At 41.5% G+C, this 15,221-nt stretch overlaps 1 protein-coding gene across 2 annotated transcripts; it reads right to left on the bottom strand.

Moving 5' to 3' along the window:
• Positions 1 to 236: 236 nt before the first annotated feature.
• Positions 237 to 14,900, bottom strand: LOC124856947 (transcriptional regulator QRICH1-like). 2 transcript variants are annotated; one of them, XM_047347935.1, is made up of 12 exons: positions 14,381 to 14,900; positions 13,456 to 13,727; positions 11,089 to 11,163; positions 10,357 to 10,494; positions 9,462 to 10,271; positions 8,157 to 8,316; positions 6,902 to 7,056; positions 6,696 to 6,810; positions 6,508 to 6,616; positions 6,283 to 6,434; positions 610 to 700; positions 237 to 519 (listed from the first exon to the last, which is right to left on the bottom strand). In XM_047347935.1, exons 2-12 carry the CDS (start codon positions 13,714 to 13,716, stop codon positions 330 to 332), a joined length of 2,256 nt encoding a protein of 751 aa, XP_047203891.1. In that variant the 5' UTR covers positions 13,717 to 13,727; positions 14,381 to 14,900; the 3' UTR covers positions 237 to 329. The 2 variants fall into 2 exon arrangements, with proteins under 2 accessions (XP_047203891.1, XP_047203892.1); XM_047347936.1 differs by lacking the exon at positions 14,381 to 14,900 and adding an exon at positions 14,068 to 14,205.
• Between the last annotated feature and the right edge of the window lie 321 nt (positions 14,901 to 15,221).

Below are 15,221 nucleotides of genomic sequence, written 5' to 3'. Positions count from 1 at the left end.
GATGTTAAAGACTGAATAATTTTGTATTGTGTCGATAAGACGTCTACAGGAAGGAAAACAAAAAAAACAAACAAAAAACATCCACCTCTGCTCAAAAGTATCTTGACCCCGCAGGTGACTCAATGTTCAAAGGTCCTACAGCTCCAGGAATAACCTTCCACCTCTTTAAGATGAGAAATATCTCAGAAACCAGCAAATGCAACCATAATGCTCTGCTCAGAAAAAAAAAATGATTGTTTCAGAAGATGCCCCGCTTTATTTGATGACTTCAGAGATAATGTACAGTCTGGATGGGTGCTGCATAGTCAAGTCCAACCAGTCCTCCCATCTTAGCTCAAGCTTTCAGGAGAGGTGCCGATGATCTCCTGGATCTCTCTGACCACAATGATGCGAGCCAACATTTGCTCCACCTGCTTACTCGAGAGAGGCTGAGACGAGTACCACATTGGGCTGTTTGGCGCCACAACGGGCTCGGGCGTCATGTAGTAGGCGTCGCTTCGCCCTTTGACGCTTTGGGGACTGGAGAAAAAAGAAGGATAAATTTGTTTTTGAGACACAAAAAGAACATTCCATCTTGGTGAAATGTTAGGAATGAAGAGGTAAATTCACCATTTGAAGAGGTAAAAGTCGTAAAGTTTAATGGGACAGCGAAGAGGGTTTTCAGGATCTTCAATCTGCTCCTCGTACATGTCGTCGGTTCCTGAATCGTCACACAGCAGGTTAAAATCGGCTAATGAGACGGTTCATACATGTTTCCTGTCAAAATTCCATACTTTTCCAGGTCAACATTTCCAGAGTTCCCAGTCTGTTTAAAGCCCATTTTAAAGAACAAAGTATAAGGGTCAAACCTTTACTATACATTTATGGCAGATTTTCTACAGTGGCATAAACTTACAAACGAAACCTGCAAATATGAGAGCAAAGCGGATAAATGGGCGAGTGGACTGTGATGACGGACAAGCAGATGGATAACGGAAAAATTGATCCACAAACTGATAGGTTGGTGAGCGGAATGAAATTAATGGATGGTAAGGACGTTTCCGAAGGCATAGATTAATCGAGGGACAAAAGGATGGAGGAACATATTTGGAAAGGGAAGAAAGTCAGGAAATACAAATATTTCCCCCACTAAATTTTCTTTTCTAGACCTGGCAAATGTTTAAAGGAAGATCTGTTTCATCACTTTTTAGTTTTGTTGAATTTGTGTAAAAAAACAAAAAACACCACCTAGTTTTTGATCCTGCAGAGCTTCCTGAGTTATCAGAAATATTAGCTTCATCTAAACCTTCAACTTGTATGTTAGACCCAATCCCAACCAAATTATTTAAGGAAGTGTTCCCTCTGATTACCAGCCCCATTTTAGATATGATTAATCTATCATTAGTAAATGGATATGTACCACAGGCTTTTAAGGTAGCTGTAATTAAACCTTTACTTAAGAAACCTTCGCTTGATCGAGATGACTTGAAAAATTACAGACCTATATCCAATCTTCCATTCTTATCTAAAATTCTTGAGAAAATAGTTGCTAATCAAATGTGTGAGCATTTACACAGCAATGACCTGTTTGAAGAGTTTCAGTCAGGCCTCAGAGCTCATTATAGCACTGAAACAGCTCTGCTGAAAGTCACTAATGATATTCTTATGGCCTCAGATAATGGACTTGTGTCTGTACTGGTTCTGTTAGATCTCAGTGCTGCATTTGATACAGTCGACCACAATATTCTCTTAGAAAGGCTGGAATATGCTGTAGGGATCAGGGGAACAGCGCTAGGCTGGTTTAAATCTTATCTGTCTGAAAGATTCCAGTTTGTTCATGTAAATGATAAATCATCTTTAAACTCCAGGGTTAATTGTGGAGTACCACAGGGTTCAGTACTTGGGCCAATTCTCTTCGCTATACACACTGCGAAAAAAAAATAAAGGGAACACTTAAACAACACAATAAAAGTCCAAGTAAATCAAACTTCTGTGAAATCAAACTGTCCACTTAGGAAGCAACACTGATTGACAAACAATTTCACAGCTGTTGTTCAAATGAAATAGACAACACGGGGAAATCTTTAGTGATTAGCAAGGCACTCAATAAAGGAGTGGTTCTGCAGGTGGGGACCACAGACCACTTCTCAGTACCTCTGCTTTCTGGCTGATGTTTTGGTCACTTTTGAATGTTGGTGGTGCTTTCACACTTGTGGTAGCATGAGATGGACTCTACAACCCACACAAGTGGCTCAGGTAGTGCAGCCCATCCAGGATGGCACATCAATGCGAGCTGTGGCAAGAAGGTTTGTTGTGTCTGTCAGCGTAGTGTCCAGAGCCTGGAGGCGCTACCAGGAGACAGGCCAGTACACCAGGAGATGTGGAGGAGGCCGTAGGAGGGCAACAACCCAGCAGCAGCACCGCTACCTCCACCTTTGTGCAAGAAGGAACAGGAGGAGCACTGCCAGAGCCCTGCAAAATGACCTCCAGCAGGCCACAAATGTGCATGTGTCTGCACAAACGGTTAGAAACAGACTCCATGAGGATGGTATGAGAGCCTGACGTCCACAAATGGGGGTTGTGCTCACAGCCCAACACCGTGCAGGACGCTTGGCATTTGCCAGAGAACACCAGGATTGGCAAATTCGCCACTGGCGCCCTGTGCTCTTCACAGATGAAAGCAGGTTCACACTGAGCACACGTGACAGATGTGACAAAGTCTGGAGACACCGTGGAGAGCGATCTGCTGCCTGCAACATCCTTCAGCATGACCGGTTTGGCAGTGGGTCAGTAATGGTGTGGGGTGGCATTTCTTTGGAGGGTCGCACGGCCCTCCATGGGCCCACCAGAGGTAGCCTGACTGCCATTAGGTACCGAGATGAGATCCTCAGACCCCTTGTGAGACCATATGCTGGTGCGGTTGGCCCTGGGTTCCTCCTAATGCAGGACAATGCTAGACCTCATGTGGCTGGAGTGTGTCAGCAGTTCCTGCAAGATGAAGACATTGAAGCTATGGACTGGCCCGCCCGTTCCCCAGACCTGAATCCAATTGAGTACATCTGGGACATCATGTCTCGCTCCATCCACCAACGTCACGTTGCACCACAGACTGTCCAGGAGTTGGTGGATGCTTTAGTCCTGGTCTGGGAGGAGATCCCTCAGGAGACCATCCACCATCTCATCAGGAGCATGCCCAGGCGTTGTAGGGAGGTCATACAGTCACGTGGAGGCCACACACAATACTGAGCCTCATTTTGACTTGTTTTAAGGACATTACATCAAAGTTGGATCAGCTTGTAGTGTGTTTTTACACTTTAATTTTGTGTGTGACTCCAAATCCAGGCCTCCATTGGTTAATACATTTGATTCCCATTGATGATTTGTGTGTGATTTTGTTGTCAGCACATTCAACTTTATACAGAACAAAGTATTCAATGAGAATATTTCATTCATTCAGATCAAGAATGTTATTTGAGTGTTCCCTTTATTTTTTGAGCAGTGTATATGCTTCCTATAGGTAAAATTATCAGGCAGCATAGAATAAATTTTCACTGTTACGCTGATGATACTCAGCTTTACTTATCCATAAATCCTGATGAGCCCAACCAGTTAGATAGACTACAAGCATGTCTTGAAGACAAAAAAACTGGGATGACTTAAAATTTTCTGCTTCTAAATTCAAACAAAACAGAAGTTGTCGTCTTTGGACCGGAGTCTTTAAAAAGAAACTGCTTAGTCAATCACTTAACCTGGATGGCATTAAATTGACCTCCCATAATAAAGTATAAAATCTTGGTGTTATTTTTGACCAGGACATGTCATTTAAATCCCATATTAAAACAGGTTTCTAGGATTTCCTTCTTTCATCTCCGGAACATTGCCAAAAGTAGAAATATCCTGTCCAGGAGTGATGCTGAAAAACTAGTCCATGCATTTCTTACTTCAAGGCTGGACTATTGTAATTTGTTACTATCAGGATGTCCACAAAATGCAGTTAAAAGCCTTCAGCTGATTCAAAATGCTGCAGCAAGAGTTCTGATGAAAATTAAAAAGAGAGATCATATTTCTCCTATTTTAGCTTCCCTTCATTGGCTCCCTGTTAAATCCAGAATAGAATTTAAAATTCTCCTCCTCACATATAAAGTCCTTAATGATCTAGCTCCATCATACATCAGAGATCTGATTGTTCCATATGTTCCTAACAGAGCACTTTGTTCTCAGACTGCAGGTTTACTGGTGGTTCCTAGAGTCTCTAGAAGTAGAATGGGAGGCAGATGCTTTAGTTATCAGGCTCCTCTCCTGTGGAACCAGCTCCCAGTTTTAGTCCGTGAGGCAGACACCCTGTCTACTTTTAAGGCTAGGCTTAAAACTTGGCCTGATCCAAACTTAAAACTTAAAGCTTATAGCTAGAGTGGCTTAGGTTATCCTGAGCTATTTCTGTAGTTGTGCTGCTATAGGGTGTATTCACACCAGGAAAGTCCTTTGGTCCACTTGTTTGGTCCGGACCAAAAGCAAACTTTATTTTTTTCATTTGGTGCGGTTTGTTTTCACATTGTACTTTTTGTAAGTGAACTATTACTTGTAAACAAAGCCACGCGGGTGACGATCATTGTTCCCATTGGACAGAAATCATGGGGGCGGGACAGAGCACAGACCCGGAAATGTAGGAAAACATCTGTAGACGTGCTGCGTGCAGCATCTCTGTTCTGCATATTTGTGTCGTTATTAAAACTGCAATATTATTGTGAGGGTGAAGAGCAGCTCATTCAACACAGACTTTGAGACGTTGCATTTATAATGTTGGAACCCCGTCGGAGAACGCGTGCTGAACGCTGACGTTTTCTACGTGCAACAAGCCAGCAGTGTTGCTAAGCAACACGCAGCTTTTCAGGTATGATTACCTTACAACACACACCTTTGCTACGGTGGCTTTTTATCTCCAAAGAGACGTACGCTTTTTGTAGTTGGTTCGGATAGGGGCTGGTTCAGACCATAAGCGAACCGCACCAGAGTCCGTTTGGAAGCGGACCGAGACCACCTCAGAAAGTGGGTCTCAGTCCGGTTGTTTGGTCCGGATCAGGGTTCGCTTGAGTGTATTCACACCTGCACAAAAGGTCCGTTTAAAGGTCCGTTTAAAGCGGACCAAAAGTGGCAAGTGTGAATACACCCATAGGCTTAGGCTGCTGAAGGACATAATGACCACCTTCACCCTCTTTGCTACATTCTCACACTACTCTCCAATTTTGCATTGTTTGCTGTTATTTCAGCTTTTAACCTTGTTCTCTATTCTCTTCCTAGAAGCTACACATGGCCTGACTCTGTGTCTACCTGTGACACCTTTCTGGAGAGGGGAATCAACAGAGCTTCTGCTGGCAACAACTTAATGCTCACCCTCAACCGATGATCCACATAGCCGTCTTTTAGCCCTTTCTCTCTCCTAGACATGGCGATTGACTGAGCTTAACTGTAACAAACTATGTGCTCTCTTTCAGACTCTATCCTTGAAAACTGGCTCAGAGTTTATCTGTTCTTTCTTTCTAGGTGAAACAACTAAAGGAGCTACATCCATCAACATTTACTTTTCCTTCCCATAGAAAGTACTCCTGGATCAGTACTTCTTTGTTCTCTTTGTGTCTCTGCTCTGTTCTCTCAAACCCCCAGTCGGTCGTGGCAGATGGCCGCTCACACTGAGCCTGGTTCTGGTTATGCTGGAGGTTTCTTCCTGTTAAAAGGGAGTTTTTCCTCTCCACTGTCGCAACATGCATGCTCAGTATGAGGGTTTGCTGCAAAGTCAACGCCAGTGACTGTCCACTGTCTCTACATGGTCATCCAGGAGGAATGACTGATCAAGAAGCAACACATTGGATTCCCAGTCAACGGCTTAATAAAAGGGCTATTTGACAGCTTTCTGGCTTCTGGACAGTCTGTACTGGATTATCACACCTTGTGATTAACAACATTTACTTAACAAAATTCCCCCAAGAAAGAAGGAATTTTAATGATTTGTTGGGCATCTAATCCAAATCCACTTCAAGAACCCTGGGTCCAGTTTAAGACCCAGAAGGTACAGGATCTAGAAGCCAGCAAAAACAATGAAATTGTCCTTTTCTTGATTCTTTAAGAGTGTTTATCTTAAAAACCAAGATAGACTTGAACTGTAAACAGCAAATGGTTTTAAAGAAATTCTGAATTTTATCTTTAACATAGTGGAAAAGACCAAAATCTGGAAACGGAGGGTTTTTTCATTCTTAAAGTGAAACCAGAAATCATAATTTGGGACTGTGGGAACCCTGTATTGAGCACCTTTTTGTCCGGAGCTGTGTTGGCTTTGTACTTTCAGAAGGCGAATGCTGGTCGCCTTGTCCTTGGCATTAGTGGGATTCTTTCTCGAGTGTCTCAACACCTTTGAAAAAGCCACTTTCATGTGGTGCTCAGGCGTTATCAGGCGGAAATACCTGCGAAGAAACATCAATTTGTAAAATCTGTTCCCAAGTCATGAATTCAAGTAATCCATTGGTGATAACTCACTTAGTGTTGAAATACATTAGTGTTGTAAGCAATGTGGCAGGAGAATGAGCACCAAGCTGTTTACACTCCCACAGCATCTCCTCGGTTACATGACTTGGAATGATATAACCTAAGCAGGGCAAAAAAATGAAAATGACAAGTCTTTTTTTTTTATAGTATTAAACAAAAACTTAACAATGACTCCTTACCTAAAGGATGGATGCTGGGTTTCCAGTCCTGTAAGAGTTTGTGTAAACTCTCGCAAAAGCGCGTGTAGTACGGATCAGAGAAGATATCGTCCACACGTCCATTTTCATACAGATACTACAAAAAAAAAAACGTCAAACCCAGATATTCACAAAGAAGTTCAGACAGCATGCTAGTATCTTTTCTGTTTAAGACTGAAGGTACCAACCTTCTGTATACACAAGAACACATAATACAGAACATCAGGTGCCAATTCTTCTTCCTCTGATCCCCGAGCCTCTGTAGTCATCAAGGAAAGTCCCAAGTTTAACTCTGCAACAGCGCTGGACACCAGGTCTTCTTGGAAGCGCAGAGGCTGACGACCTGAGCACATCCGCAGAAAGATGGGGCAAAAAGAGTTTCAATATGCAGAACAAGGTTTGCTCCTGCTTTTCTTGAAGTATGATGTAACAGTAAAATCAGAATCATCCTGTCAGCTTATTTCTAGGCGTGGGACAGTTATTGGTACCAAAGTTTACTGAGCTGTTCCTACAGTTGAAGTATTAAATGGGAAAGAGAGGAAAAAGTTGCATAGATTGCAGTTTTCGCCAGGTGTGTGGTGCACAATGTAATGCAAAGCTGCCTCTCCCCCACCTGTTGCTGCAAACTGCCAGTAAGCTGGCTGAACAAAGGATAATATGCATTTCCAATACTTGCAGAAAACCCTAATTTATTTTGGAAATACTTCCAGCAGTGAAAAAAACAGCCAGTCAAGGTGTTGAAAGTAAAGAAGCTCCACTCATCACTCTTATCATCACTGCTTTCAAGCTACAGCTGACAAGCTGCGTGTTGATTTCTCCCAAACAAATATACACTGACAATAAAAAAACTGTTTGGTAATAACGTATGGATTTCCACTGCTGAAAAAGAGTGGCAGTTCTTCTGTGTACTTGGGTCAATGACATCACAAAAGGTGGAAACGTTTCAGTTTCAGTAAGGTTGCAGGGGATTCAATCTTGCCAGATGTTCTGTTTGACACAGAAAGGACCCAAGCCATTTTAGATACAGCTGTGGATCGCGAAGTTGATGCAAAAATGTAACAGCAAACATCAAGTGGAGCAAATCTGATTAGATTCCTGTTTTCGAGTCTATGTGTCTGATTGCCTTCTGTGTCTATTTGGCCCTTGAGGAATGACTGAATGCAGTATGCTGCCTGTATCTTAAATAGTTAGATGATTTGTAACACATTATGCCTCAATTATTTGCTGCTGCCATACAGAAGAAAAGGAAATGTTTGTAAAGAAATGTATAAGGAGCAAATAAAGAGGAATAACTCATGATTTCACTAGAGACCTGGGCGCAAGGACAATTGTTTTGGGAAGTTACTTGTTGCAACTAAATAGCAAAACAAATAGAAAAACTGACCATTTTTTTTACTGTTTTTACTCAAAGTTACTGGAACACCTGAATCTCTAACTACTTACGTCCTATGGGTGCAAGTTTTGTTTGTTCCTGCTTGCTAAGTTCAGCGTTTTTTTTCTGTGCCCAAAAGCGCCACACCTCCAGACCCTCCTCTGGTTTCAGAGAGATGGGAACCAGAATCTGTGCAGGCGGTTCGGCGTCGGCTTCAGTCTCTACTTGGGCCTGTGCAGAACCAGAAGGAAAAATTTACAAATACTTCCTGGGAACAATCTTAACCTTGATAACCACAGAGTATACAGGTCCTTCTCAAAATATTAGCATATTGTGATAAAGTTAATTATTTTCCATAATGTAATGATGAAAATTTAACATTCATATATTTTAGATTCATTGCACACTAACTGAAATATTTCAGGTCTTTTATTGTCTTAATACGGATGATTTTGGCATACAGCTCATGAAAACCCAAAATTCCTATCTCACAAAATTAGCATATCATTAAAAGGGTCTCTAAACGAGCTATGAACCTAATCATCTGAATCAACGAGTTAACTCTAAACACCTGCAAAAGGGTCAATGCAGCTAGCTATCAGGAGATTTTGGAGCACTTCATGCTTCCATCTGCTGAAAAGCTTTATGGAGATGAAGATTTCATTTTTCAGCACGACCTGGCACCTGCTCACAGTGCCAAAACCACTGGTAAATGGTTTACTGACCATGGTATCACTGTGCTCAATTGGCCTGCCAACTCTCCTGACCTGAACCCCATAGAGAATCTGTGGGATATTGTGAAGAGAACGTTGAGAGACTCAAGACCCAACACTCTGGATGAGCTAATGGCCGCTATCGAAGCATCCTGGGCCTCCATAAAACCTCAGCAGTGCCACAGGCTGATTGCCTCCATGCCACGCCGCATTGAAGCAGTCATTTCTGCCAAAGGATTCCCGACCAAGTATTGAGTGCATAACTGTACATGATTATTTGAAGGTTGACGTTTTTTGTATTAAAAACACTTTTCTTTTATTGGTCGGATGAAATATGCTAATTCTGTGAGATAGGAATTTTGGGTTTTCATGAGCTGTATGCCACAATCATCCGTATTAAGACAATAAAAGACCTGAAATATTTCAGTTAGTGTGCAATGAATCTAAAATATATGAATATTAAATTTTCATCATTACATTATAGAAAATAATGAACTTTATCACAATATGCTAATATTTTGAGAAGGACCTGTAATAAACCACAGACTATATTATGTTTACATTAAATGTACATTTATTAGATGTCAAGACTGTTGTGTGAATTCATATTAAGACTGTTTATGCACGAGGGGGAAGATGAAAATAGAGAAATGCATTTCTAACCTGCAGGTGGAGCTGCTGCTCTTGGCCCTCTTCGCCTTGACTTTGCTGCTGACTGGGGTCCCATATGTGTACTGACTGTGTAGTGTTGTAAGTCCCTCCTACAGTCTGCACTGCCACAGGGATATGGATATTCCCATTCATGAACTGTGCAGGCAGCAGTGTCTGCACTATTTCTTCCTGGGTGGCAGTGGAGGCTGCTTGACCATCTGAAGACCTCGACGCAGGACTGGAGCCCACTTTGTCCTTGCCATTAGTTGTTGTGGTAACCTGCACTGTGCTGTACGCATCCTGTGGTATAGCGATGTGTGTTACACCCTGTTGCTGTGGAGTGGAGTAAACAGGGATGGTCCATGTCTCGCCTGTGGGACCTGTGATCGTTCCTGTAGTGCTGTACAGTTGAGCACTGTCAACAGTGAGCAAATCTGGTCGTAGGGACACGTAGCTTTGCTGCTGCCCCTGAGGGATGGTCAGAACCGTGGCCATTTGCTGCCCCTGCGGCACAGCATAGGAAACGGCCAGGGGAACATCCACCTTACGCTTCTTAGCTGGCTGGAGAACAGTCGCCACGGCGCCCGATCGTCTCTCACCCTCCCTTGGAGACTCCTGCTGTTGGGAAGGAGACATGGCCTCTATGGTCTGGATTTGGATCTGTTGGCCACTTTGCAGCTGAATCTGTTGGCCTGCCTGAAGCTGAATCTGCTGTCCCCCAGGCAGTTGAATATGTTGGGTTCCTTGTAGCTGGATTTGTTCACCACTTGACAGCTGGATTTGCTGACCTCCAGCAACAGCTGCAATCAATTGAGCCTGAATCTGTAAAACACAGACGGCTCAGAAAACAGCAACGTATCACATTTATTGACCCACGTGATCTTCAAGACTAACAGGATTCCTGTACCTGCTGTTGCTGTTCCTCTGTGAGCTCTGCCTGCTGCACCAGGTGGGCTGTAGAGATTCCCTGTAGCTCCTGCTGAGATGGGGAGGCCACCTGCAGAACATGGCCAATCGTTTGGCCCGGCTGTTCCTGGATCTGGACCTGCCGCAGAGAGGTGGTGAACATTTAAAGACCCACCAATAATTACACTAATGGAACGATTAACTTTTATAGACTGGTGCATGATCCTCTTTATTTCTAACTGAAGTATACAACATTAGTGGAAAAGAGAGAAAGCAGTCCAATCAAATCCAACAACAAGAATACAAAAGAAAAAAGAACACTTAAAATACTATGAACAAGGAGTAAAAAACAGGCGTTTAGAAATTTAAATGAAACTGTTTTTACTGCTGCATGTCTCATGAAATTTGAATAAAAATCTAAAAGCCAAACACAAAGTATTCAGACATCAAACAGACAATCAAAGCTTTATTTGCTTAACTGTGTGGAGTTTTGCATTTTCATGAGCTTTACATATTTACACATTTACAATCCCACAGTAAAACAGGCCCACATAACTAACAAAATAACATTACAACTTAACTATGCTGCTCATTTCGGTTTTGAACTGATACTGAAAATTTCCAATCATTAGTAAGCGGCTCGACTACACCTACTTCCCTTTTAACGTGTCGACACACAGCCTTTTTTGTTGCCCTAAGGCTTATGTATCAATTGAAAGCTTTATAAACCCACCTGTACTTGCAATTGCTGTTCTGAGCCCGGATGTACAGACATTTGGGGGGAAATCTCTGTTGAGGTCACCTGGACCTGTGAAAAAACAACAAAAAAACAAAAAACATTCATATGTGAAATAGTGCAGCAGGAGAACCTGTTTTGTGATGTAAAAAAAAAAAAAAGAGACCTAGATAAATAACATCAGATATTTTTCTCATGATTTATATGATTTAGTTCCAGTAGTGAGTCTTCCTGGGTTAACGCCAGCCATCAAGTCAAGAGAGTCTGATTGACTATACAAAAGTTCAGTTGTCCTACTAACATTTTCTTGACATTTTAATCTTTTAGCTAAAGGCAAATGGGTTAGGGTTGACACCAAGAGGCTTTTCCATCAAAAAAAAAAAAAACAAACCAAAAAACATTCAGGCCTGACTATGATCTCCCAAACCCTTGTTGGATAATGTGTTTGGATCAGATGCAACCAAACTTGAACTTTGGCCAAATAGGTCTGACATAAACATGACACACCGCATCACCCAAAGAACACTATAACCACAGTGAAACTTGGTGGTGACAGCATCATGCTCTGGGCTTACGTTTCTTTAGATGAAACTAGACTTTTGTTAAATCACGAAAAGTTCTTAAAAACAAGTCACTTCAGACCCAAAACCTTCAGCAGTCAGTTGGAAAACTAAAGATGACAAGGGATTTTAATTTTCTAATTGCAAGGGGGACTTTCCAATGAATCAAACTTTGTTCAAACCAGGTGGGATTTCTGCAGCTGTCTCGGTTACTGGTTGAGCAGAACAAGAGTCCAATTAGATTCACTGCGCTGATGCCGACACCAATTTTAGGTAAAAAAAATTCTTATTGACATCGATTAGCTTTAATATATATAAACATATATCACATATATACTGTTATTATACTAAAATGGGATAACCAGGATCACACATTAGACAGTAAGAAACTGCTTTACCCTATGCCTCCATCTGCTTGGCAATGACATTTAGGCCAAAATATCAGACAGACAATCTGTGATTACACATCCCGATTTAAACAGTTCAATCCATGATCTCCATGTGTTTTCTACACCTCTTAATCAGCTGCATGGTGTGGACACAAAGGTTGATGTCGACTCATCACCGTCACACCTCTGATCCACCTCAGGAGGCAGCCACAAAGCCATAACAATCATGGGATGAAAATGAATGGAACAATTATAATGTATTGAAGCAAAGCAAAAGACCACAGCAGCAGAGTCCAACAGTGGAAAATCATCTGCACACTTCCAATGTTCATCTAATCTGAGAAATAAGTTGTTTCGAAGAATATGACGCAGCTGAAACCATGTTAAGGATGACGCACAGCATCGGTGGTTGTATTTGACATTGTAGGACTTATTTATCCTTTCATAGTTTCAAATAATTACAATCTGTTAAACTTTGTGTTTGAATCCGGTTATATTTTTGTTTTGTAAAAGAAAAAAAGGTCAATGTATGGTTGGACATAGGTTCTTTTCAACCAGAAGACAACAAGTAGCAGGAAACTATGAAAACATGTCACTGGTTGTTGCCTGTGTGAATGTAGTATTAAACCCTGAGATTTAATTTTCATGTTTAGACATCAGACATCTTTTGTCAGGTTACAAAATATGCTCATAGTGTCTCAGTGGCCCTTTGTTTTATTGGTTGTAAGATTTTGACAAATTAAAGAGATTAAAGATTATGGAATACATTTAGACAACCAACGAGAGGATCAAACAAATCAGAGCTCAGCCAGATATTTCATGTCAGACCTACCAAGTTATATAAACTATGCTCCTATGAGTCTGTGAAAACATCTGCATGTTCGGAAAGCACAAACAGCTCTGTGATCTCACTGAATCAACTTTTAAGGTGGGAACGATAACATGACCAGCAAAGAGGGTTTTTAGTTGCATAGTTATCACTGAACAATGACCTGAAGGATGCAATAATGGTGTGGATATAGGTTTATACAGCGAACATACATGGAGACGCTGATCCATCTTGGATTGGTCAATATCATTCAAGCTGCAAATAAGTAAAAGTAAAACACATTATAGCCCTGCCTTGATCCTTTAACTTTTAGTAGAATCGACATCTCTCTTTGAAAAGCAAATTGTGGCTTTTCCTCCAGAGTTTAAGGCACTAGATACAACTGATAAACATCAAGCTTAATGTCAGATTCAAACAAAATGACCAAATCCATTTAAGAAAGAATAATAAATTGGTTACTGAAATCACGCTGTATATACGTGTATTTTCCATAAAAAAATAAAAATAAAATAAAAAAAATATATATATATATATAACTACAAAAGTATTTCCTTTAACAGCTGCTATGACTATAGCAGAGTCTTACTGGGCAGGCCAGCTCCAGGAGAGATCCAGCCACCTCCGTGCTGTCAGTGTAGACACAGTTGGCCTCCTGCTGTTGGTACACCATGGTTGTGGTGGTGGCTGCTGCGCCTCCTCCTCCACCCTGCTGGTTGAACTCCTGCAGCACCTCTGGGCCCTTAGCAAGGGACTCCAGAAACTCCTTCATTCTATGCTGAGGTACAGTGCGGGCCTTCTGCCGCACATATTCGTCAAATGAGACCACCCCACCCTCCTGCTCGTTCATCGTCACTTGAACTGAAATAATAAAGTTTAAAAAGAAAAAAAAAACAATATTAGAAAAAACATAAATCCTGTTTGTAATTCTGCGTACATCTAGGACAATTTAAAATAAAAAATAGCTTAGCAGTGACTCTATTATTTCGAAAAACATCTTAATAGAAAATGATATTTTAAAATCCTGCTTAGGAGCGTTGCACATTATGGGAAACATGACTGAGGCTAATGCGCTACATTTAACTTTTTCTGAAGACTTTACGATCAGATTAGCTCGTACACACGATTGCATGTATACGTTAGGTGGCTTAAGTTCACAGGGTTGTGAAGTAATGGCTTAATACACTAAAAATGTGTTTACCTTATTTTAATTAAATGCCGATCAACAGTTTTAACGCTTGAGCTAGCTCTTAGCATGCCAGCTTTATGTTAGCAAGACCCTGCCTCGTCCCATCCCATATGGAGTGTTTTCTGACTAACAAATGTTTGTCGTTATTGACATGGAATAATATAAATACAAATAGCATAGTAAATTATACAAATAAGTAGCAAAGTTTGGGCCTAAACAAGCACCAAAGCAACCCTTCATTCATTACAACAACAGGACGCTAGCTAGCCGCTGAGCTAAATGCTAGCCAGCTAGCTCGACACCCTGTAGGATCCTGTCATGCTACCTTAAATAAAACGAAATCCTCTTCTTTCCGCCAAGGCACAGTGTTTAAAACTAAAAAGCCGATAAACGTCTAACAGCTGCCACCAGCATGCCATTCGCTACGCTACATAACGTCGTATACACAGCCGTGAAATCCCGCAAAAAAGGCTGTGACTACACCACGATAAAAATGTAACTGCAGCGGTGAAGCGGGGCGAAGAATCTCTGACGTCTGCTTATTTTACAGGCTGGGCTCCGGGGGCTGCCGCTACTCTGTGAGTTGTCCCCCAGCGGAGCACTAATCGAAATCCCAGAAAATATTTCTGTAATTTACACTACGCCACTTAAGAAAACCCCCTCCATAGGCTGTCCAGAAAGCAGTAAAATGTCGGAAGTAAAGGCTTTGAAAGCAACCAGAGTGAGTCACCAGCCAACGGCCTGTCATTCAGTCCTAACCCGGGGCTCCCGTCATGGGACCCAAACCAAACCAGCTGCGAGTCCGTCTCAAATTGGAATCAAACCCGTATGATGGTCAAAGTACAGCATGATACAATTACCTAGGCCTCTATATGTTTTAATACACGACTGTGCCAATTTTGGGAAAAGAATGAGGAACAAATCTTATAGACTACGATGCGGGGGAGTTTTATACCTGTTTGTATCATCACAGAGACTAAGTGAAAGTGAAAAAGTACAACAATGGACTACAATCAAGTGTCCACATGCACATATCAAAATAGACCATATTAAAATAAATAAATATTTATTTCCTTGTATTAATTCTCTAATATTTAAAATAAGTGTTTATGAAAGCTTGTTATTTAAACCAACACATGTGACAAAATTCAACGGGAAGCCAATGA

This window comes from Girardinichthys multiradiatus, chromosome 20 (assembly GCF_021462225.1).
Source record: "Girardinichthys multiradiatus isolate DD_20200921_A chromosome 20, DD_fGirMul_XY1, whole genome shotgun sequence".
NCBI lineage: Eukaryota > Metazoa > Chordata > Actinopteri > Cyprinodontiformes > Goodeidae > Girardinichthys > Girardinichthys multiradiatus.
Note: the sequence above shows the minus strand (reverse complement) of the source record. Positions and strands in the feature narration are given on the sequence as shown.